The sequence below is a fragment of the Salmo salar genome, chromosome ssa25 (genome assembly GCF_905237065.1).
Source record: "Salmo salar chromosome ssa25, Ssal_v3.1, whole genome shotgun sequence".
In the NCBI taxonomy this organism is placed as follows: Eukaryota; Metazoa; Chordata; class Actinopteri; order Salmoniformes; family Salmonidae; genus Salmo; species Salmo salar.
Genome location: NC_059466.1, coordinates 28,286,342 through 28,311,180, shown reverse-complemented (window position 1 = coordinate 28,311,180; position 24,839 = coordinate 28,286,342). Strand labels below are relative to the sequence as shown.

The 24,839-nt window shown below is 42.0% G+C and overlaps 2 protein-coding genes across 7 annotated transcripts in view; one reads left to right on the top strand and one right to left on the bottom strand.

Moving 5' to 3' along the window:
* LOC106586495 (leucine-rich repeat and calponin homology domain-containing protein 1) overlaps positions 1–16,347 on the top strand; it is a 100,328-nt gene extending 83,981 nt beyond the window's left edge. The window contains exons 14-20 of one of the 6 annotated variants that reach the window (XM_014173865.2): positions 903–1,019; positions 2,488–2,557; positions 3,847–3,963; positions 9,775–9,884; positions 10,016–10,153; positions 10,268–10,345; positions 14,388–16,347. In XM_014173865.2, the coding sequence (XP_014029340.2) occupies positions 903–1,019; positions 2,488–2,557; positions 3,847–3,963; positions 9,775–9,884; positions 10,016–10,153; positions 10,268–10,345; positions 14,388–14,501 (744 nt within the window). In that variant the 3' untranslated portion in view covers positions 14,502–16,347. Of the gene's footprint in view, positions 1–902; positions 1,020–2,487; positions 2,558–3,846; positions 3,964–9,774; positions 9,885–10,015; positions 10,154–10,267; positions 10,346–12,306; positions 14,091–14,387 lie in introns of those variants that run through there. The other 5 variants (XM_014173862.2, XM_014173867.2, XM_014173864.2 and 2 more) reach the window with 5 other exon arrangements.
* On the bottom strand, positions 15,564–22,692 carry LOC106586496 (S-formylglutathione hydrolase). The gene is given in 5 exon segments (XM_045707591.1): positions 15,564–17,845; positions 17,981–18,086; positions 18,088–18,137; positions 18,263–18,523; positions 18,622–22,692. Coding segments are annotated over 4 exon segments (345 nt in total). The 5' UTR covers positions 18,371–18,523; positions 18,622–22,692; the 3' UTR covers positions 15,564–17,764.
* Between the last annotated feature and the right edge of the window lie 2,147 nt (positions 22,693–24,839).

The window sequence follows — 24,839 nt, the reverse complement described above, 5'->3', positions numbered from 1 at the left end:
TTGTCATGCTGAAACAGGAAAGGGCCTTCCCCAAACTGTTGCCACAAAGTTGGAAGCACAGAATCATCTAGAATGTAATTGTATGCGGCAGTTTTAAGATTTCCCTTAACTGGAACTAAGGGGCCTAGTCCAAACCATGAAAAACAGCCCCAGACCATTATTCATTCTCTACCAAACTTTACAGTTGGCACGATGTATTCGGGCAGGTAGCGTTCTCCTGGCAGCCGCCAAACCCAGATTCGTCTGTTGGACTGCTAGATGGTGACGCCTGATTCATCACTCCAGAGAATGCGTTTCCACTGCTCCAGTGGCTACGATCTTTACACCATTCCAGCCGACGCTTGGCATTGTGCATGGTAATCTTAGGCTTGTTTGCAGCTGCTTGGCCATGGAAACCCATTTCATGAAGCTCCCGACGAACAGTTCTTGTGCCGACGTTGCTTCCAGAGGCAGATTGGATCTTCGGTAGTGAGTGTTGCAACCTAAGACAGACTCAACGGTCCCGCTCTGTGAGCTTGTGTGGCCTCCCACTTCGTGGCTGAGCCGTTGTTGCTTCTAGACGTTTCCACTTCACAATAACAGCAGTTACTGTTGACCGGGGCAGCTCTAGCAGGGCAGAAATTTGACGAACTGACTTGTTGGAAAGGTGGCATCCTATGACGGTGCCACATTTGAAAGTCACTGAGCTCTTCAGTAAGGCCATTCTACTGCCAATGTTTGTCTATGGAGATTGAATGGCTGTGTGCTGGATTTTATATACCTTTATACACCTGTCAGCAACAGGTGTGGCTGAAAGAGCGGAATCCACTAATTTGAAGGGGTGTCCACATACTTTTGTGTGTATATATAGTGTACTAAGTAGATGTACAAATAAGTTCCACCGGTTGGTATGTTCTATCTAGTGGGACACTCCCGAAGGAGGCTTTGAGTTCCAGAAGAAACGAGAGTTGATTCTAGAGAGGGCCAGGCTGGAGGCCCAGCTTGCATGCCAACAATATGAGACACATATGTCCAACCAGGTAAACCTAGTAACAAGCCATGGATGGCCACTCCCCTCAGGCTTACCAGCCAATCCCTGCCTCTGACTTCCCTCATCTAGTGTGTGTGGTCACTGCATGCTCTTAACCACCGGTCCCAAGTCAGTTTTTGTGTGAAGTATTACATAGTTCAGACGAGGGCTATAGTAGGGGTAGCTGATCCTAGATATGTGGTTAAGGGCATTAGAGGCCAAATCCTAACTCAAGATCTGTGTGTAACTTGAGTTTTCTCAAAAATCTGCCATTGACTTCGGTGCAAGATTGCTTGAACGTTTACTTGGATCTCAAGTTAGGATTCAGTCTCGTGACCAGTAGTTGTTTGCTGGTGTGACCTCAATCCTGTTACCTAGTCACCTCATGACCTTTTAGATCTGTGTGTCGGTCAGCTGTTTTAAATGTGTGTAACTTTGATCTTACCTTTTTGTTTACGCTTCTAGAGGTAGATGAAGGGAATTATTTGAGGCAGGTGCTTGTGTGTAGTGTTGGTGTTTTTGTTGACTGTGTGAGATTTAGTTGTGTTGTATGTAGCATGGCGCTGTAGTTTGTGAAGTTGACCAATAGTTTACAAACATGAGGATTTGACCCCGCCCCAGTCTGCGTCAATACCATGGTAACTGTTGCCCAGATACAATATATAACAATAAATGTTGCCCAGATTGTTCCGATCCTTCAGAGCAAGACTGGGATTGGCTCACACACTTTAAAGACCTAAACAAATGCTTTTGAGCTTAAAAGTTGGTTTAATGTCATTAAAAAGCACTAGCTGGAGAGTTGACGACCCTGTAGTTGAAATAGACCAGCACCAAGGGAGGAGGAACAACAGCATGACACATAACAAGGAGAACAGGACTTCGTTGTATGTCGATTCTTTAAAAAAATCTTCAACAATGCCATAGCGTTGTCACACACACACAGAGAGAGAGAGACAGAGCCCACTATTGGGAACAGTACACACACAGCCAGCGCTGTCACCACATAGCGACAGTCTGTCCAATACAAGCAACATGGTCATAGCAACAGTTACCGCAGCACAATCAACTAATTAGAGTTGAAGCAATATTGATATTACCAAACCTCTAGATACTGTACAACCCATGAGATGTATTGACCAATCCAAGCTAGAGGACAACTGGCCATGCTAGTCAATCTGGGTGAGGGTCAGAGAAAGGGACAGAGTGAGTTGTGCTCTAGTTAAGCCAGCTCAGAGGTCATCTTTAGTGTTTCATAGTATAGGACGCCAAGCTCCAATCAAAATCCTGCACACACGTACATCATACACACATACACAGTGTACACACAGAGGTCACAAATATACACACATTCAACACCAGCTGTCTTGTCCCCAATTACCCATATAGACCTGGACAATGTGTATGTATTATGCAAGTGTACTCTCGGGATAAGAGGGTCCCTAACCTTTATGTTTGTACTCCCATGGACTCTCTACCAGGGAGAAGACAGAGTTCCAGGCAGCGGTCCCACGTTTACCACCCCTGCCTTTGGGCTGAAGCCCCGCTCTGGTGAGTGCAGGCTGGGCATGGCACAGTATGGAGGGTGGGTAGAGGCCTGGATGGGTGGTGAAGGGATGGGTACATCTCTATACCTACCACAATCCATAATTACATGATACTACTGTCCCTAAATCCATCCTTTCACTCCAACATAAAGACATGGATGCCCTCGATCCCCTCCGCTCTGCTTCTCCCCCAAACCCCAAATCCTCCCACACCTTGATCCTACTTTTATGGGGTTATAAGATTATCCAAAGGTAAGAAAGACCTGGGCAGTTCCTCCAATGGTCAAGAGTCAGTCGCCCCCCCAAACTACCCCAACTTGTTCCCCTCAGACTAGAACTTCTGAGACACACGGTATCTCATAACACCCTCTGTGCTTAAATCCCGTAAAGCAGCAGCAGCAGTTGGGCCATGCTGTAGAGGCTACCAGCCCTGTCCTGGCTAACATGCAATACTCCCACAATGTTTCTGTAATACTGTGTGAACAATATGGAAAAAGTGATGTGTGTTTGCTTAGAAGGCGTGGATGTGAGTACTCTGCACCCAATCCCAAAGAGTGGCTATGGAGGAAGACGCATACAAAGTGTCGTCCTTCTTTTAGCTAACTAACTGGAGGACTGGTTAGCTACCTCCCGTGGAACAGAGCAGGTCCACAGATTCTGAGTTGAGAAAAGAAATCCTTTACAAATCCTCTGTACCTGTTTGGTACTGCTCAGGGTCAGATGGCTTTGGGTGCAGGTTCACTGAAACGACTCTAGCATCTGATATTTGCTGCTTGTAGAAATAGAGCTAGCATCCATCCAGCTAGTTGCTACGTACAGTAGGCTACTACTGTATTGTGTCAAATTTAGCTGTAGGCTACCTGCTACCATTAACAGCATGTCATGAAATCTGTATTGTGAAATGGCACTAATATTGATTTATTTTATTTTTGTGTATATACTTTTTCTTCATGGCATCTCTTTCACATCTCCTTTGTTTCTTCCTTTCCTCCCCCTCTCCTTTACTCCCTTTATATTTTTTCACCGACTACTGCATGACCTCTTACACCAATTCTCACTCCAATCACACCCCTTTATCTAACCCAACCTGCCTTTGCATGCGATTATCAACTGCTGCTGCCTGTTTTATTCCCTTGTCTTTTAAAATTCACACTGTTTTTTTCCCGGAACTTTCTCTGGTGTCGGGGGGTGGGTGTGGTTTTGGGTTTTGGAATGGATCTGTCTTGTTCTACTTGGCCTCTCCCCCTATACCTTGCCCCACCTTGCCCTTCGCCCCTCCCCCTCTTCCTCTAGCCCCCGCCTCACTGCCCTGCTCGCCCCCGCTCTGTCTCCGCCCCCTCCTCACACAGGCCCTGTCCGTCGATAGAGACACTCCCCCTAGACCAGGCGATGGAGGCATGCACAGCAGTGGTAGGTCACTCCTCCCAACTAATTGGCCAATCGGAGGCCTCGAAACCAAACACAGCTAGACACAGTCAGATGTTTGCAAACCATTTGCATTGTGTGACTCCCTCCTGTTTCTCTCTCTCTCCTTCTCTCGCTCTCTCTCAACTCTTTCTTTCACTGTTTCCTTTTTCTATATTTCCACCTGTAACTCTTTTTACCTATTACACTCTGTGATCTCTCATCTTCTCTCTATCCCTCGTTCCAAGCCATGGGTGAGTGTGATGAAAGTGTGCGCTGTACTTTTGCAGTCACATCTGTGCCTTGGACCACATGTTTGTGGTGTTTTCGATTACCCCGTTCCGTGTGTGTGTGTGTGTGTGTGTGTGTGTCGCTGCAGAACTCTTGAGGCCCAGAGGATCAAAGGAGAGCCTCCACACTTCACACACTCCTCTTCCTTCATCTTTCCATCCCTCCATCTGTTCTCATGTTGGCAAGTGTGTTGTGGTGGCACATGGTAAAAGTTAAACCGTGTGTCTGTACGCCACTGCATCAATGTGGTTGCAGACATTGGAAGGGGGTCTGCTATACAGAAGCTAGTTCCAAGACCACCCAACAACACACACACACAGATACTCTCTGATGCACATACACATTTATACATACAGACGTATTTTGTCTAGCTCTGGACATTACAACATTCACTCTGACCGAGAGAGATTGTTCATTCCTCCTGCAGTCATAATCAGACCGTATGTTCACTCCCAGTACAACCACAGTCCAGATCTGGCAACACACACAGACGCCACCCTCCATTAAGTCCCCTTTGATACGGGCTCTGCCTAACAGTGCATTATAGCCTTTGGAAAACCAATTAAACACAGACACAGTATCTTTCATGCCAAGGCTGATATTGGTGGGAAAGCAGATTGGGTACTGAGATATCTGATGTCACTCACTCACTCACTCACTCACTCACTCACTCACTCACTCACTCACTCACTCACTCACTCACTCACTCACTCAGCCCAGTACGTACATACGGACGGAGTATCTTGCTGTTCCTCTCCCCTGGCTTCCTTTCTGTTGCTCATGGTATTTATAGTTTTATATTTTAACTGTTAGATAATGGTCTCACTGGGGATATCCCACTTCCATAAGGAGGGAAACAGAATGCTGCCGACAGCCATTTCCCCCAGGGCGACTCATGTTACAGGATTGTTCAACATTGTTCAAAGGGTGCGCTTTTATGATATCACCATGGATTCAAAGTCAACATTAACTTTTTATCACTCTCCCGTTGCTAATGATAATAGTTCAATAGGTAGATAATAATAATAATAAAGACATTCAAAAAGAATACCCTGAAGAAAGAAAATAGGAGTGTTCCAAGGAGCAGTAATGTTGGACAATCGGTCATGGAATTCCCAAGTTGTGAGAACAGTGGTGATAGTTTTGTTTTTCAATGAAGATATAACCAATCACCAGTAAATGGGTCAGGCCTCAGGGAGGTGACATCACCAGTAACCAATAGGTGAGATCATGAGTGGCTGACCTCATTAACAGCCAATGAGCTCTCAGAACCCAGTCTAAGGGCACCATTCCAACTCCAGGTGTGTCTAGGGCAGGTCTCTCCAATCATGTTCCTGGAGAGCTACCGTCCTGTAGGTTTTCACACCAACCCGAATCTGGCACACCTGATTCTAATAATTAGCTGGTTGATAAGATTAATCAGGTTAGTTACAACTGGGGTTGGAGTGAAAACCTACAGGAGGGTAGCTCTCCAGGAGCAGGGTTGGAGAGCCCTGGTCTAGCGTCACACCATCACCAGTCGTTGGTAGCACAGTTACACAACCTGTTTGTGTGTGGATGCTTGAGGGCTGAACGAGGAAGCAGAATGACTGTACTGATACTGAATGACCGTATGGTGCAGTAGATTTTATTGACCTTTGAACTCATAAACAACACCAGCTGTTGACAGTTTTATTCTCTGTGGGTCGATGATGTCACACAGTAGTAGCCCTGACTAGAGAGGAACCAAGATTTTAGACTTCCTCTCTGATACAGGATTTCCTTCTGGGCTAGAACGCCACTGGGCGACCATTAGACAGTGTTAAATTGGGTTTGTTGTTGAAAGCATGACACACACAATATTCCTCTTTCTCTCTCTCTCTGACCCCCTCACCAATCAGTGTGTGCCCTCAGAGGCCCAATCTGTGTTATTACTCTGCTATTACACACACACATACACTATATATACAAAACAATGTGGACACCCCTTCAAATTAGTGGACTCGGCTATTTCAGGGACACCAGTTGCTGACAGGTGTATAAAATTGAGCACACAGCCATGCAATCTCCATAGACAAACAATGGCAGTAGAATGGCCTTACTGAAGAGCTCAGTGACTTTCAACGTGTGCACACACACACACACACACACTCTACTGGTCAAAAGCTTTAGAACACCTACTCATTCAAGGGTTTTTCTTTATTTTTACTATTATTCTACATTGTAGAATAATAGTGAAGCCATCAAAACTATGAAATAACACATATGGAATCATGTAGTAACATCAAAATAGATTTTATATTTGAGATTCTTCAAATAGCCACCCTTTGCCTTGATGACAGCTTTGCACACTCTTGGCATGCTCTCAACCAGATTCACCTGGAATGCTTTTCCATCAGTCACGAAGGAGTTCACTCAAATGCTGAGCACTTAGCTGCTTTTCCTTCACTCTGCGTTCCAACTCATCCCAAACCATCTCAAATGGGTTGAGGTCGGGTGATTGTGGAGGCCATGTCATTTGATGCAGCGCTCCATCACTCTCTTTCTTGGTCAAATAGCCCGTACACAGCCTGGAGGTGTGTTGTGGGTCACTGTCCTGTTGAAAAACAAATGATAGTCCCACTAACCACAAACGCGTATCGCTGCAGAATGCTGTGGTAGCCACACTGGTTAAATGTGCCTAGAATTTTAAATCACGGCAGTGTCACCCACCAGCAAAGCACCCCCATACCATCACACCTACTCCTCCATGCTTCACGGTGGGAACCACACATGTGGAGATCATCTGTTCACCTACTCTGCGTCTCACAAAGACACGGTGGTTGGAACCAAACATCTCAAATTTGGACTCATCAGACCAAAGGACAGATTTCCGGTCTAATGTCCATTGCTCGAGTTTCTTGGCCCAAGCAAGTCTCAGCTTCTTATCGGTGTCCTTTAGTAGTGGTTTCTTTGCAGCAGTTCGACAATGAAGGCCTGATTCACACAGTCTCCTCTGAACAGTTGATGTTGAGATGTGTCTGTTACTTGAACTCTGTGAAGCATTTATTTGGGCTGCAAATTCTGAGGCTGGTAACTCTAATGAACTTATCCTCAGCAGCAGACGTAACTCTGGGTCTTCCATTCCTTACTTGAAATGTTCTGTATTGACTGACCTTCATGTCTTAAAGTAATGATGGACTGTCATTTCTCTTTGCTTATTTGAGCTGTTCTTGCCATAATATGGACTTGGTCTTTTACCAAATAGGGCTGTCTTCTGTATACCACCCCTACCTTGTCACAACACAACTGATTGGCTCAAACACATTAAGAAGGAAAAAAATTACACAAATTAACTTTTAACAAGGCATAACTGTTAATTGATATGCATTCCAGATGACTACCTCATGAAGCTGGTTGAGAGAATGTCAGTGTGCAAAGCTGTCATCAAGGCAAAGAGTGGCTACTTTGAAGAATCTCAAACATAAAATATATTTTGATTTGTTGAACACTTTTTTTGGTTACTAAATGATTCCATGTGTTATTTCATAGTGTTGATGTCTTCACTATTATTCTACAATGTAGAAAATAGTAAAAATAAAGAAAAACCTAGAATGAGTAGGTACTGGTACTGTGTGTATATAGATCATTTGTTCATAATTGTTTTACTCCAAACATAAACATAGAAACAACAACTTAAAGACACACACATACAGCTACATCTCGTCTGCCCACACCCCCATCCCTCGTGCCTGCATTATTGTTTGCCACCTGGACATAAATGTCATCAATAGTTTTTCGGTCACCCATGCCATTTCTATATTTCAATAATAAATCATTTGATTTTTCCATTTTATTAATGATGGCGAATTGATTGATTTCAAAAGAATCGTCCAGCCCATTTGGTATGTCACTACACCCCCATATGTCTTGAAATATGCAGACAGATGGATTAAAAGTAAGTTCACATTGTAATACTTCTAACAGCCAACTTTCTTTTCCGCTCATAACTTTTGGATTTAATAGCATTCCCAGAAATCTTGGATTATTGAGTCATTATTAGTTTTACACTTAAGACATGACTCTGCCGTTGTGCTGTAGAATTAGAGAATTTTGTCTCTTGTATAATGCATTCTATAGATTATACACTAGATTAGGCATACGTTTTCATTAACTGTAATTTCATTAGTTATGCTCCAACTTTCCCTCCATCTTGTGCCAACATCAGATCTTTTTAAGTCTTGGTTCCAATAGTTTATATATTTTTCAGTTGGATATGGGCTCTGCAAGATTTTGTATATCTTCCCTATCATAGGAACATCCTTCTATGACTCAAATAAGATTTCCTCAAGGTTGCTCTGATGTCCAAAATATTTCAAATCCAAATGTTGTGATGTGAAAAGTTACATGTCTCTTTCCATTGTATTGTTAAACGTTACTCTTACCCTTTGCTAACCACATTTACAACCTCTAATAATCAACATCCTGTTCTCTTTATGGCGAAAGTGGAGGGTGACCATCGCCCCTCGCTGTTCCCCTCTACCCACTCTGATAGTTATCAGCCAGTCATGCTTCTGGAAGAGGCCTGTATGTGTTTATCTCTAACTTCCTTGGATAGCCCCTCAAGGAGCCATTTCCCTATGAGAGATGATCAGATAGGCCCATGTGGCCTAGTGTGAATACTTCAGAAATGCATTCTCCTTCCCTTTTCCCCAAGCCTGGGTTGAAGTGTCCAGTGACTCTTGGGCTCCCTCGTGCGGTCTGAGTGTGTATCACAAAGCAGAGTTACTGAACATGTGGCGTGTCACTAAGCTGTATATGGTGGCTGTTGCAGAGGAGATTTATGACTAGAATATAGGCCACTGACTGATTTAGTAAATGATTCACTCCTATGTTTTAGAATGTGATCATAGGCCATGCCTGTTTTTCACACACACACACACACACACACACACACACACACACACACACACACACACACACTCTGAATACATTTCCTCCTCCCACACAGTTAAAAAGAAAAACCCACTAATTTCTCTGTAGCTTTGACTTCCATATTTTGTGCTTACCCAGTTTAAAATACTGATTTGAGATTTGAATAGAATACCAATGAGAGAAGACTTCTGCTTTTAATGTACAATAAGAACTGTCAGTTCCTTCAGGGCTTGCTATGCCATCTGTTGGTATGCAGGATTGACTAAGTGGAACGCCTTTTGGAAACCCAATCTTCCACATTCACTCCTCAGTGCAGATGACTGTTTCCATGACAATGAATGCAGCCCAGAGCCCAGCACTATAGAGTGCATCTGCATTAGTGGATATGAATAAGGGGTTATGCAAGTGTACGGTAACAGTAGCTACGCATCCACTTGTAAGTGAAAGTGTGTTTTCCGTGTCAGTGAATATTGCAGTATGCATTTATGTAGGCTACAGTATGTGTGGTTGTATGGGTGTGAAGTGTGGGTGTGAATGACTATATGTACAGTACAATATGTGTAGGTGTTAGTTACTGACTTCCTGTCTAATGGATGGCGGCTGTTGTTCCCTCCTCCTGCATGTTGGGGGCAGTATTCCTGAGGACCCATAAGAGCCTGGAGTCTGTTGACCCTCAGTTCACCATGAGGAGGAAGATGGAACAGCTGAGAGAAGAGCTGGAGCTGATGGAACAACTTAGAGACGTGAGAGCTTCTCTCGCTTTCTCTCTCGCTTCTGGAAGTTAACTCCCCAGTATTAGCATTATGTCCTCAGTTTGTGTGTGTGTTAAGGTGAGTGGGTTTTTACCCCTCTTACCCCTCTTGTCTCTCCTCAGAGCATAGAGAGCAGACTGAAGGTGGCTCTTCCTGAAGACCTAGGCTCCTCCCTCATGGACGGGGTGGTGCTATGTCATCTGGCCAATCACATTCGCCCACGCTCTGTGGTCAGCATCCATGTGCCCTCACCTGCTGTGGTACGTCTTGGGGGTCAATGAGGGATTAAAGAGGGATAAGTGGGAATGGATGATTATTTTTGTTACAGACAGTTCTAGTCTCCGTTGAGCTCTGCGTTCTGTGTGACCCCGCAGCCCAAACTCAGCATGGCCAAGTGTCGGCGGAACGTAGAGAACTTCCTGGATGCCTGTAGGAAAATGGGCGTTCCTGAGGTGAGACACACACCCTGCTTTCTGTTAGATAGTGACACCTCATTGATCCTGAATCAGCCACTGTATTTCAGATTCACTGTTAGTTAGGATTTAACTGAGGTAAACTGATCTTCGATCTGTTAAGAATTTGAATAAAAGCCACAGTGCATCATTGGGTTTGGAATCAAGTTGTGGGTGGGCTGACTGGGGATCAGTGATGCACACAGCCTGTATAGAACACAGATACTATACACACTAGTATTGAGGGTCAGAAAGGCTGGGTGCTAGTGCTGGGATGAAACTAGACCATTTGAGAAGTCTACAACTTATTTATTTTATACAGTATTACTGTTCTAGGATATGTATTTGACATCGGGACCAAACCACTTTATAATCATCGCCTCAAAACGATCTGCCCAGTCAGAGCACAGAGTTTGATCCCAGAACTGTCACATCTAGCCAATCACCTTCCCATCCTCCTCTACTCCTCCTCCTCTGAGAGATACATTGATGACACAAGCATTAAAGCTGCATTAAAGCTTCATCATCATCATCGCACTGGACTATGCTGTCATCATCGCTACTCACTACGGCTTTGGGCTTCCTCTATACTTTAGAACTTTGACCTGGCTCTTGCTTGGTTCTGACCCCAGCTAGTGCCAAAGAAAAAAAAAATTGAACAGGAGCTGGTGTGCTGTCATTCCTGCAGAAAAACATGGCAGAAATATTATATTTACTTGACTGAAAGATGTCCTGTGTGCATGGGATGGTTATATATATATATATATATATATATATATATATATATATATATATATATATATATATATATATATATATATATATATATATATATATATATATATATATATATATATATAGTGTATATATATATATATATATATATATATATATATATATATATAGTGTGTATAATATGGTAATATGTGTGCTTGTGTGTGAGAATCAAATTGACCCTGCTGACTCATTACTGTGTTGATTTCTCCTTTAGTAAATAGTCAGTAATTATAACCACTGTTTCTGTCACCAAGTGGTTGCACATACAGTGGTAGTGGGACTCTTACCATGATGTAGTAAGCCCTGCTGTGTCAAAACCTCACACTACAAAAGCTGCCTTTTGGTCACTGTGTTTGAGTAGCCTGCTGGGACTGTACAGTAGAATGCACAGTAGTACCAATACTAACAGTAGACTGTTGGCTGCTTCCTTAGACCTCCTGCTTGTTTGCTGTGGCTAGTCTGGTTCTCCTTGTATAACCTGGCCCTAGCCAGCTTGATTCTACTGCTGCTTGCTGGCTGAAATGTCACTGCCTCACTGAAACGGGTGCTTTGCGCTGGATTGAAAGCTAATGCTAGCGAATGCAAGCGAAGGTGTAGCTGGCTAACACCACCCGCATCCTCATTGCTCCTAACGCTCCACACCCCAGCATGGCCTGCTTTCTGAAAGAGAGACAGAGTTCAGTTTTATAAATGTAAGTCACACACTCACCCACACACACTCTCTCTCTCTCAAAAAGCAGCCCTGCACGTCGCCCTGGTAACCCACGCCTGCGCAGCCCTGCACATAAATACACCTTGACCTCTGTTCCCACCGGTTAACATCCTGCCTTGTTTCTCTCTGTTCTATTTTCCTGCCGGACCACCCTCCCTCTTTCTTCTCTTCCTCTCCTCTGCATCTCTACCCCTTATTTGTCTTTTCCTGGCACTCCCTTCCCATTTTCTTCCTTCTTCCTATGGTATTTTCTGTCCTCTTCTTCTTCCCTCTCTCATTGTTCTCCTCCACTTCTATCTGACTGGATTTCTCTTCTTCGTGTGCAATATCCATCAATGTTCCTCTGTGACCCCTTTCCTTTCATCCATCTGTATCATTCTTTCCCCTGTTTTTCATTCTTCTCCTTTCATTCCTTCTTCTCCTTTCATCTTCATTCACCTATGTTTCCTCCTCTTCCTCCTTGGGCCCTCAGTCTTCCCTCTGCTCAGCTTATGACATCATCCAGTGTCACCTGCGGCCGATCCGTGTCACCGTGTGCGCCCTGGTCGCCATGGAGACCCCCACAGAGGGGCGGGACTCAGACAGACAGGGAGAGGTCCCAAACCCAAGCCCTGCCCCCGAGGCTTCTACACAGGTGGCCCAGGCTCTGCCTCCAGCATGGCAGCCGTGGGACCTGATTTGCTCGAGCCTGTTACACATGTTCTGTCTTCTCCTGCTGTTTGTGGCATATAGCTGGAGCGAGCTGACGTAACACTACCTGTCAATCTCCTGTCAAAGCCCACCCTCCTCTCATCCCTGCCCCCCGCATGTGCCAACACTTCTCCTCCGCAATCCTCCTCCTCTTTTTCCTCAACCTCTTGTTTCTGTGCACTTCTCTGTCTGATTCACACACACAAGTGTCTCTCATGCACAGATTGCAGATGCGCACCATTAAACTCCAATAAATACCGACTCACAACCTCACACACATGCATTCGTATACTGTCCCCACCAATAACGCACATTCCAACTGTTGAAAAGAACCCTGGAGCTTGTACACAGAAGTTACCTGAAGTCTCTCTACAACTCTTTGGCCAATGCGTCAAGTCATGTCGGACTGTTCGTTTTATTAATGCCCTCCGGGGTCACACACTGATTCCCCATGTGGTCATACGGTCTCTTGGTTCCATACAGCTCATCTAGTTTGGGTCCAGTCCAGGTAAGCACAGAGCACTAGTAGAGCTACTCCATCATGCTGGATCTTGGAGCTTTTTTGGTTGTTGCATTGGTCAGTCCCTTCAAGACTCATCAGATACAGTATTGCAACTGTATTTATACCTGTACGTCTGTTTGAAAGAAATGGCAACGCTCAATAGTAATGCCATCCATGAGACAAAGACACAACAAACAGTGTATAGGTTTGGACCTAATAAACACACCACTTATGACTACACTGTAAAATGTCACACAGCACACTGTCACTAAATGAAGTTCAATAATGGCATCACTACTGCACCTCTCTACCACTCAACCATCTATGTTACTCTCATACTAATATAGTATATATACCCTGGGGTGACATGACGAAGGTTCAGTATGTATACTTTTTGGCCCAACTGTTGTACTATTCTGTTGTGGTTCAAGCCATATATTAATGTTCTTATTTTAAAACCCCAAGAGGGTACATTGGATGGAAGTTTGGAAGTTTTATTTTAGCCAACTTTCTTACTCCCAAGCATCTGGACTGAATACAAGGTGTGAAAAGATCCATCATTTCTAAACATACAAACCATTTGCACATGCAATATTACAGAACGGACTAATCTGGAGGTCTTATGTTGAAGGGCTAGTGAATATGACATGTGTTCAGTAATATGTGAACTGTACTAGAAGCTCATTAATTTAAATGAAAACGTTGATACTTTGTGGCCAGCAGTGCTGCTACTGTCCATTGATTGATGTATGTATGTCTGTAGTTGAATTTAAAGCAATGAGGGTTAACCTTCTTTTCTGACTTAATTTAAAAGCCATGGATGTAGTGTCCGTTTCTATCCATATTTTCTTTTTGACTCTGTTAGCTTATTCACTGTTGTCATGTCAACCTCGCCAGCGACTATGTTGGAGTGTAGCTGGTTCGCCATTACTGTATACTATTAGTTGGGTTTGTTTTAACTCTTAGTCAGTGCTGATTTTGATGGACCTTGAGGCTTTTTCTGACTTGTATATCTGATGGTGTGAATGGAACTGGTAATAAATGTACAGTTTGGGGTTATTCTATTCTGTCTCTGTGTTGCTGTTCTCTGAAGGAGGATGATGAATTCAGTGCTGTTTCTTCATATAGGTTATTCAGCATACTTCCACATACACCTGTACTGTATGTTCACTCATCACCATAGTTGCATTGAGGTGTCTTTTTGATTGACCAGTTTTTTTTTCTGCCTCCTCGTCTCTCTTTCTGTCCCACTCGCCATCTCCTCTCCCTTCTCCCCCGACTCTCGCTCCCTCCTCCCCCGACTCTATCTATCTATCTATCTCCTCTGTCTCTCTCTGTCTCTGTGTGTGGAACCTCGACAGGATAAGCTGTGTCTGCCTCATCACATACTAGAGGAGAAGGGTATGATCAAGGTGAGCGTGACGGTCCAGGCGCTGGTGGATGAGACCTCAACCAAGCAGGCTCTCTTCACGTGAGAGGGAAGGAGACCACTTAGTCTGGGGTTCATTTTGTCAAAGTGACGAAACAGTTGCCATTGTACCTCCTGAAATAGCCTTTTCCAAGGGACTGTAGCCTACATCTGTCTTCCTTTCGTGATTCTTACAACCAGGGTTTCAAGTTATAACGTGATGCATGGGGTGCCCTAAAACACAGTAGTGGGCTGTACTAATGTGGATATTTGAAGCTGACAGAGGTGTCCACATTGGTTCTTAATTCTTACAGGAGTGCCCTGGTTTGTTATGGGAGCCTCCAGTACCCTTGGACACTCCTGTAGCTTGAACCCTGCCTACAACCTCTAGCATGCTGCACTGTGTATGATTGACTATGCATTTCATGGGCTGTCAGTTTCCACCCCTCAAGGACAGCTATTATCACCCTCACTAATTTCCAACTAGACACCTAACACTCCAACATAGCGGCCTCTCTGCTACAGCTTCCCTATTTAAAGATATTTATAATAAATATGGTCAAGTGGTTGAGAGTTGTATCCATTGAAAAGAATCCCCCAAATATTTTTCTCTAAGTAATATATTTTAGGTATAGTTCTGTATATTGTATGTTTTACTTTGAATTTGTCTCTCACCTCGTCTGTAGAGATTGAAGTGTTGTCCTAAGATTGTGGGAACCTGGTGTTTTTGAATTGGAATCTGTGGGTATGTAACTCAGGGGAGGGTGTGGGCTTACACACTGTTATGATCCATTCCGTAGACTGCTTATTTGTCAATGGTATTACTTGCGTGCGTGTGTGTGTGGTGTGTGTGTGTGTGACTGCATGTGTGAGAGACAGAAGAAATGAAAAAGAGCAAAGCAAAGCGTTTATGTCCTAGTACATTCTATACTGCTAAAGAACCTCGAAGTGTCTGGTGATGCTGACCATGTCAGGTGGTCATGTAGGACCAGCAAAGTAACTAAAATGCATTCACTGATTTAGAGACACTGTTGGCAGCATCTGAAGAGTAGTGCTTGAGTGCCCAATATCCTACTACTACACAAACAGCAGAACACTCCAATATAAGCATACTAGGTGTGTGTGTGAGTGAGCGGTGGAGTTTTTTTTTATTGTACATATATAATGCATTTTCTACAGCTTGGTATCCAAAGCTTAAGCTTTAGCAGTAAAATCAAACACAATGTTTCTGGATAGATTTGACAGTTGCCAAAACAACTAAACAGTTTTTTTTCAGAGCCACTTATGATCTAATGTCTTTAGTATGGTAATATCTTTTTTTCTGAGAAGTTGTGATGTGATGATGGTTTGTGCAAGTGGGTTTCGTATTTAGAAAGTATTTAACTTTATTAATATTATTTAGTAAAATATTTTAGTTAAACTAACAGTCGCTGCCATACATAATCAGCCACACTCCTCAGGCAAAGTGAACAATCTCTTAGAATCAGGATCTGGAGTGATCTCGTTAACATGGCTATAATGCAAAGTAATAATATTTACAACAGTACTACTATTTATGTACAGCTAACTGCCAAAACAGCTTCAATGCACTTTAATGCGCCTTGGCATATATTCTACAAGTGTCTGGAACTCTTGGAGGGATGCAACACCGTTCTTCCACGAGTAATTCCATAATTTGGTGTTTTGTTGATGGTGGTGGAAAATGCTGTCTCAGTCGCCTCTCCAGGATCTCCCATAAGTGTTCAATTGAGTTGAGATCTGTTGACTGACACACACACACACACACTTAAAATGATGGGCAACTGGGAATTTTTCTACATGACCCTAAGCAGGATGAGATGTTTTAATTGCTTAATTAACTCAGGAATCACCTGTGTCGAAGCACCTGCTTTAAATATACTTTGTATCCCTCATTTACTCACGTGTTTCCTTTATTTTGTCAATTACCTGTATATAATGCAGCTTATATTTCATATAATTCACAATGCATAAATAAAATTTAAAAAATATGCACATTAATCCTACTTTAATACTCAAAGTAATTCCCTTTCCACTTAGCTACTAACGGGTAAAAAATACCAGTATCCCAGTTTTAACGTTTCCTTCAATATTTTGATGATCGACCAGAGAGATGTGGAGACTGAAGGGAAATGTGACAGGGATATTTGATAAGTAAGATAAAGTTGCTGTGTGGTTTGTTTCACTTAGTCATTATGGAGGTTTGGGCCATGCGCTGCAAACCTTTTTAGAACCTTAACGAGGGGATTTTACATGAAAAGAGATCATTACTTTACTATTCATTGATTAGTCAGTCAATCCCTTTGACCTTTTGGGAGGTTGATGTTTATTGTCATGAATCTTGCCCTGGAGACAGAATTAAGGATTTCTGCTAGATGGGCCAGCTGCAAAGTCAAAGTTGGCTATATTGAAAAAATTCATGAAAAAATATTTTTTTTACATTTATGGTTGGGCATTAGGGTTAGCGGTGTGGTTAGGGTTCAAATCTGATGTTATGACTTTGTGGCTGTGCCAGCTAGTGACCACTCTGCAGAGCTGCCTGCAGGGCAAGATTCATGACAATAAATGCCAACCTGCCTTTGGGAGTGGCTGTGTGGCTGCCTATGGGACTGAAATGATCTGCACTTTAAAAATAACTATTTATAGTTTTGTTTTGGCAACTAACAAATCTGAACTCCATTTTGATTTAGAAATGTGTGTATGGCATAATATGAAATTAATTTGAACTATATCATTGTGAGAAATGTTTTTACCACAGTGTAACTGTTGACTGCTGAGTGTTGAGCAGTTGTTTTCTACCTTTCTCTGTATATAGTCCTGAAAGCTTGTATTCACAGTTTTGTACTTATGATTGGGAGGACATTTATTTTAAAGTGAGTTTTTTTTTATTTTTTCATTTTTATGTACCATATACAATTTCGTACCTTTTGTCAAATTGGTGTATTTGTTGTACAGCAATTTGGATTTGATTGCATGAAACACAACTTTAACGTCACCGTAACTGCTGTGAATACTGTATATATTTCTCATCACTTTGAGTAAAGACCTACTCTGAAAAAAACTCTTATGTTTGGTCTTTAGTCCACGTGTATTTTGTATTGGTCTCAGATGTCAGTGTGTTGTCTTTTTCTCAGCTTGACTCAACACAGCAGGTGTGTTCATTTCAGCTCACCAGGCGTATCAGGTTAATGTCAGTTCACCAGGCACCTACGTCTCTCTGTATTGGACAGGTGCATAGTAGCAGGTGCACAGTTGGGAGGAGAAGGCATAGAGGAGAAAGCCTGGTTGGGTTCTGGTCCAGCAGTCATGGTCTTAAGCGTTGAGGAACTTGGCATGGTGCTTGACGTGGTCGTTGATGAAGGAAGAGATGAAGAAGTAGCTATGGTCGTAGCCCTGATGGAGACACGGACATTACAATAACACTGTTCATCTGGTACAATACACAATAATTCCAAACTAAAGTACAGTACATTAAATTGTTAAATATCAAGCAGTTGCTGTAGCTGGCCACTGGGTGGAAGCACTGACCGGCTGCAGCCTGAACACCACAGGGATCTTCTCTGAGCAGAAGGCGATCAGGTTGTCAGGAAGCAACTGACTGGCCGACAGGAACTAGTCATCACTGCCCTGGTTGATCCAGCTGAGGGCCGGAGTAGGACGCTGCCAGCACCGTGACATCATACGCCTGGAGAATGGGAGGAGAGCGAGCGGGATGATTCCATTTATTGGTCTGGAATTCTATTCCACCAGCAGGGATCTCTAGTTGGTGTTTAGTGTGAATTGATCCCCCCCCCCAGGCCCATACTATACCTCCCAGGCTTTCTTGTCTTTTGCCAGGTAGCCATTGAAGGCTTTCTGGCTGGGGTTGCAGATGGTGGCAAACAACAGACACAGACTGTAGAGGGGTGGGGGCTTCATTCACATGTGTATATTACATCATGACTATATCATGAGTTGTAAGACTGTGACTTGCCATGCCTTTTCCAGGGTTCTTCAGGGCTCCGTGCCCCCCCCCATGGAGTGGCCAGAAATAGACATCTTCTCTGGGTCAGTGGGGAAGTTAGCGTTGATCTAATGAGAGAGTTGAGAGAACGGGGGAGAGTTGTATCAGGGACAGCAGTATCAGGGGATTCACAATAGTAAATGCTATTATCATGTGACCCACACACCACCTCCGTGATGTAGGCGTACATGCGGTAGTTGCTCTTCCAGGGCTCCTGGGTGGCGTGGACATAGAAACCAGCCCCTGTGCCAAAGTCCCAGCTCTTTACCCTCAATGTTACAACCACCTGAACACCACAGAAAGAGAGGGAACAAGTGAGGGTGGGAGTGATAAATGTGTGTGCTGGTTGGTCATACGTGGGCTGGTGTCTGGTGCAACGATGATGATTCCATGCGCAGAAGCTGCCTGCCAGCATTGGTGATGAAGTTCTGCTCCATGCATGTCAATCCTGGTTAGTACAGACACATTAACATTCTCAGAGTCAAATCCATAGAGATACTGTGTGTTTCTCTGCAGATGGAGGTGCATCATACATTATGTTAGTTTGTAGAACTCACCTGAGAGCCAGTACAAGACAGGACACTTCCCATTCTCAGCCTTGGGAGGCAGGTAGATGGCAAAATTCATTTTACACTTGAGCTCAGTGCTAGACAACGACATGCATTATGTTACATTTATGAAATCAATGGTATATAATATATAAAACGACAATTAAAAAAAACTCTGCATTGATGTATTACAAATGTGGCTATAGTCACGTGAGATTTACCTTCTGGTAGCCACTTGGGTGAGGGCCATAGTTCAGTTACCTTTGACAAGCCCACGTAAGAAAGTGTTACATAATTATTGGAATTCTTTCAAAAATCTTGCCGCTAAAGTTTTGCTTAAAATATAACACTGCATTTTAAAACTACTACTAGAATGTTATGCATGCTAAAAATGAAAGTCGCGGCTCATAGTCCACAGCTGCATGCAAAAACTAGAATAGAAAATTGTTCGAATGTCATTGGACAGCCAGGGCAGAGGACTCGACCTAGACGAGGGTCCCAAAACAACACTAGCTGGATACCAGCCACATTAAGACTTCAGGTTTTCGGATTTTGCTTTCAAAATAAAAGTTCGTGATAAAACGCTATGCGTACGATACGAAATATTTTTTGTAGCTTTGCAATCAATGCATGTTAAAATTCTGTAAAAAAAGTAATAAAAATGAACAATTAGAAATACAATGGGTAAAATCTAAACTAAACTACTAAATAAACGACTTTATATAAGCTAAATAAAGCCTATATGGTGGAGCACATTGAGAAATGGTTGGAGCTTAAGTAGAGGAATGTCAAGAACATAATATACAATTCATTATTTTGATTGTATGAGTCTTATTTATTGGTGCTATTGTTCAAGGATGCAATTTTGAAATGTAATGTTTAAGAAAAGTATTGCTGTATTTTTGTTGTATTGCACAAACAAACTGCACTGTACAGGAAAAAATATAAGATTGTGTCTATAAAACCAGGGTCCAGTCTACTCACTAGGGTCCCTAGAATACAAATCAGATGTGTTTGAACAAAAAGCTAAGTAGTAGGAAGTGTTGCAGGACTTTTACTGTGGTCAAACAGCTTAAAATTGGGTGCCTGGACACTGTACAAATATAACACTGTATAGGAAAAACTATCATTTGTGCCGATGTAAAAGTGGGGTGGGAAGTACTCAGAATCTATATATGGTGTTAATTTGAGTGTTTCTGGCCTTTCACTCCACCCATTACATGGGCCACAATGCATTACATATGGGCTTATAGAGAGAGAAATATGATTTGTGCCGATGTAAAAGTGAGTAGGGGAGTATGCAGTAGGGTCTGTAGAATCTATATATGATCTCATTTCATGAGGTTCTGATATATACGGAGTGTTTCTGGACTTTTACTGTGGCCTAACAGCTTAAAATGGGGTGCATGGACACTACGGTACAAATATAGCACTGTACAGGAGAAATTATTATTTGTGCCATTGTTTCATTCTCAAGTTTTTCTTTCAGTAATTGCAGTGACTTGATTTAATCAGAATCCAAAAAGTTATTTATTTGTGCGTTGTTCAGATTTGATGTTTCTCAACACTGATGTATCTAGTCCAATGCCACTTCTGTTCTGAGCGGCCAAACATTGGAGGTCGACGTTGGCTATTCATTCCCTGTGCACCTTATATGCGGCAGTATTATGTAATGGCAATACAAGTTGGTCCATCTCTGGAGCTCGAAATGGTCTTTATACCATCTTCATCTGAATGTATGATATCACTTGAATATGAGACATGGAAATCTAGTGCATTCGCAGTGTCCAGAATAACACATTTTAGCTTGCATGAAGAATGGCTACAGTATCCATTTATTTTAAGATATGTATTTTTATATCCTTTTCTGAGACACTGAAAATTGATATCGAAAATGTACTACCCAGTAAGGATTGGACTCTTTAATATTTCCTGCAAATAGGCTTACCCATGAAAACTTTTTGAAATACCTACCACTTCAAAATTTGGCTCATCTGACAAAGCACATTTCAATGTATCCTCGCTTATTTCAATGTATGCTGCTCATCTGACTCAGTTGTCCTCATCTGATAAACCTCTAACAGTTTCATTCCCAATGTCTTGGGAATTAAAACGACCACTTTTACATCGGCACCACTGACACTTCCTCATACGAACTCTTGGCCACATCAGGATGAATGTAGCAGGTTCTATATCCTCAAAAGTGTATACATTTTGTATATTAAGTTTGCAGTCTGAGGGTCTTCTCTGAGCAGTTGACATTTCCTCATTTAAACTCTCCACAGGCAATAGGTTTAGAACCTGAGCCTCATTTACATGATCTGTTTGTACCATTTTGTTTAATTTCACCTTGTTGTCACTAGCAATATAATGTATAAATGTGTCACAGTCGTGTAGATATGACAGTCTATCTTTGTTGCAGTCTTTGAAGAAGTTGGCTTCTTAATAACGAATCACCTGTTAATAATCGGTATTTGGCACCTCCATTATTAGCGCAAGGCAAGTGCATGAAAGTCGTGTACGGAATGGCATTTTATTTCACAGTAGCTAAAAACATTTTTTTACTGTTAAGGTGTTTTGTGTTTCCAACTGATATTCAACAGAAAAATAGTAAATTAATATAACATGCAGGATTACATTTAAGGCATTACAAGAGACTGAACATTTTGGTTGGTAGAACCCCAACTGAGTATTTTCCACCCCAGTTTATTTGCAATTATTAAAATATTACATCACATTAATATGCTTTAGGGTCACATATTTGCCATGTATTTGGAGATAGGCTGACAGTGACAACTCTAAAAGTGTCAGCTGTCCATGGTGCAAATGTCAACATAAAACTTCTTATGACCTGTTTTGTATTGTAGGGATTCTAGTGAGTAGACTGGACCCTGGTTTTATGGACACACAATCTATTGTTTTCCCTGTACAGTGCTATACTTGTACCATATAGTGTCCAGGCAACCCACTTTAAGCTGTTTGACCACAGTAAAAAAACAGAAACCCATGACATGACACAATATATACATTCTACAGACCCAACTGAGTATTCCCTACAATAATTTTACTGTGGCACTTATAGTTTTTGCTCTATATGCCAATATGAATTCCATATTCAGTGATTCGCATTGTGGCCATTTATTTGACCTTGGAACATGTTTTAAAACCAAAATTGATTCATCGTTAATGTGTAGACAATTATAAATACAAGTTTTTGACACGTTTCTACTGTTACGTGGGGGACTTTTATTTTGAACGTTTCCGAAATTCCCTGAAGTACTTTTCTTTTAACGTTGCTGACGATACGCTGATCAATACAGTCAACGCTCTAGGTAGCCAACTTGAACAATAACATCTGCAAAAAGCACCAACTTGAACGTATGCAGCCTCTGGAAAGTGCTAGGTAAACTCACGGGGCTAAAAGTCTTAAGAGGATGAGCATGCAGCTACTGTAAATTACAGACAGAACGTGCAACATTGTATAGGTTTATGTATAGCTTGTCTGGCTTATTCTAGACATTCCTATCCTACAAGCAAGCTGCAATTTTGCATGTTCCCGTAACTTGTACGTTGTGATTATAGCTAGATACACTGCAAATAATGATATATGATGTACACTGACATACCTTGTTTAAATTACGACTGAAGGGAGTAACTTCACTTTGGCTACTTCCCCACTGGTTGGGTTCCAGAGTCCAGCGTGTGGTTAACGTAAGACGTCATGAGGACGTCTTACGCCCTTCCATCTCCATTCTATAAGTATATGACGACAAGCCACCGAAGGGTGGCGCTAATGTCAAGGAAAAGTTGAGAGGCCCCTGAGTAAACTGTAAAACTATTGCCATGTCTCCCTGTTGAAAAACATAACTATTTAAAAATGTTTGACTTAAAAAAGGAAGCAAATAGTAGCGTGATCTATTCTCTGTTCATCAGAGTCTGTCTGCCTGCCTTACTAATTATTATGTATTATTCTTTTAAATATTATGTAAAATGTGTTTTACTTGTCTGAGTCACTTCCTGTAATTAAACCGTTCAACTAAAATCATGTACTACCAGATAGCAATTGCTTCCTGGAATAAACAATGCTTACATTTTTGCTAGGACTAGGCCCACATGAGTGCCTCCCCACTGGGCAAAAACTGGTTGAATCAACATTGTTTCTACTTCATTTCAACTACAAATATTCCATGTGATTCCATTGAATCAGTGTGGAAAACTGATTACGTTTTCAAAAGTCATCACCGTAATGGAATTTAGTATTTTTTTCACCCAACTTTGAACCTAAATCCAATGACATGTTGACATTTTGTGTTGATTTCAAGTTAAATTCACGTCAGTTGACAACTCAATCAAATGTAAATCAAAACTAGATGTGGACCTGACATCTGTGCCTAGTGGGTCATCTCCCCGAATGCAATCAGGGCTGGCGGTAATACGTTATATTAGTACCTGTATTAACACGCCTCATCCAAAAACAAATTGGAACCTTGGAATAACAAGAAGCTCGCTGGAGCGAGATGACGTTAATCAGCAGAATAATTAGCTCTCTCCAATATAATGATGTGTCTTACAGACCTGAGGTCATTTAAGTTGCTGCAGCATAATCAAAGTGGAAATGCTCATCAGCTCAAAATAAACCTTGAACGGCTACAGTCTAGTTTGAAGAAGCCATCAGCCATCTCGCTGTTGTGGATGGTTGAATGATCCTCATTCACCAGCACTTTTATTGGTGACGCATGCATTCTGCGTAAAAGTGTCAAGTAGCCATTTGGATTGAGGGCCCTTCTCTTGTCAAATAAGGTTCTTTATGATTATGCAGCTGGGCATGTGCTTGTATATGAATCCTTTACAGTGACTTCAGAAAGTATTCACACCCGTTGACTTTTTCCACATTTTGTTGTGTTACTGCCTGAATTTAAAATTAATAAAATTGAAGAATTTTTGGTCAAAGTGAAATTATTATATTTTCGAAAATTTTACAAATCAATTAAAAATGAAAAGCGGAAATGTCTTTAGTCAATAAGTATTCAAGCCATTTGTTATGGCAAGCATAAATAAGTTCAGGAGTAAACATTTGCTTAACAAGTCACATAATAGGTTGCAATAATAATGTTTAACAGTGAATTTCAAACACAGATTCAAAGACAAAGTCCAAGGAGGTTTTGCAGTGCCTCACACAGAAGGGCACCTATTGGTAGATGGGCCAAAAAAATAAACAGACATTGAATATCCCTTTGAGCAGAGTGAAGTTATTAATTACACTATGGGTGGTGTATCAATACACCCAGTCCTAACTCAGTTGCCGGAGAGGAAGGAAACCACTCAGGGATTTCACCATGAGGCCAATGGTGACTTTAAAACAATTACAGATTTTAATGGCTTTGATAGGAGAAAAGTGAGGATGGATCAACAACATTGTAGTTACTCCACAATACAAACCTAACTGACTGAGTGAAAAGAAACATACATCCTGTTTTTAACAATGCACTAATGTAGTACTGTAGACAATGTGGCAAACCAATACATTTTTTGTCCTGAATACAAAGTGTTGTTATGTTCAGGGAAAATCTAATACAACACATTACTGAGTACCACTCTCCATATTTTCAAGCAATAGTGGTGGCTGCATCATGTTATGGGTATACTTGTAATTTTTAAGTACTGGAGAGTTTTTTTTCAGGATAAAAAAGGAAACAGAATGGAGCTAAGCACAGGCAAAATCCCAGAGGAAAACATGGTTCAGTCTGCTTCCCACCAGACACTGGAGAATAATTCACCTTTCAGCAGGACAATAACCTACTATAAAACACAAGGCCAAATCTTCACTGGAGTTGCT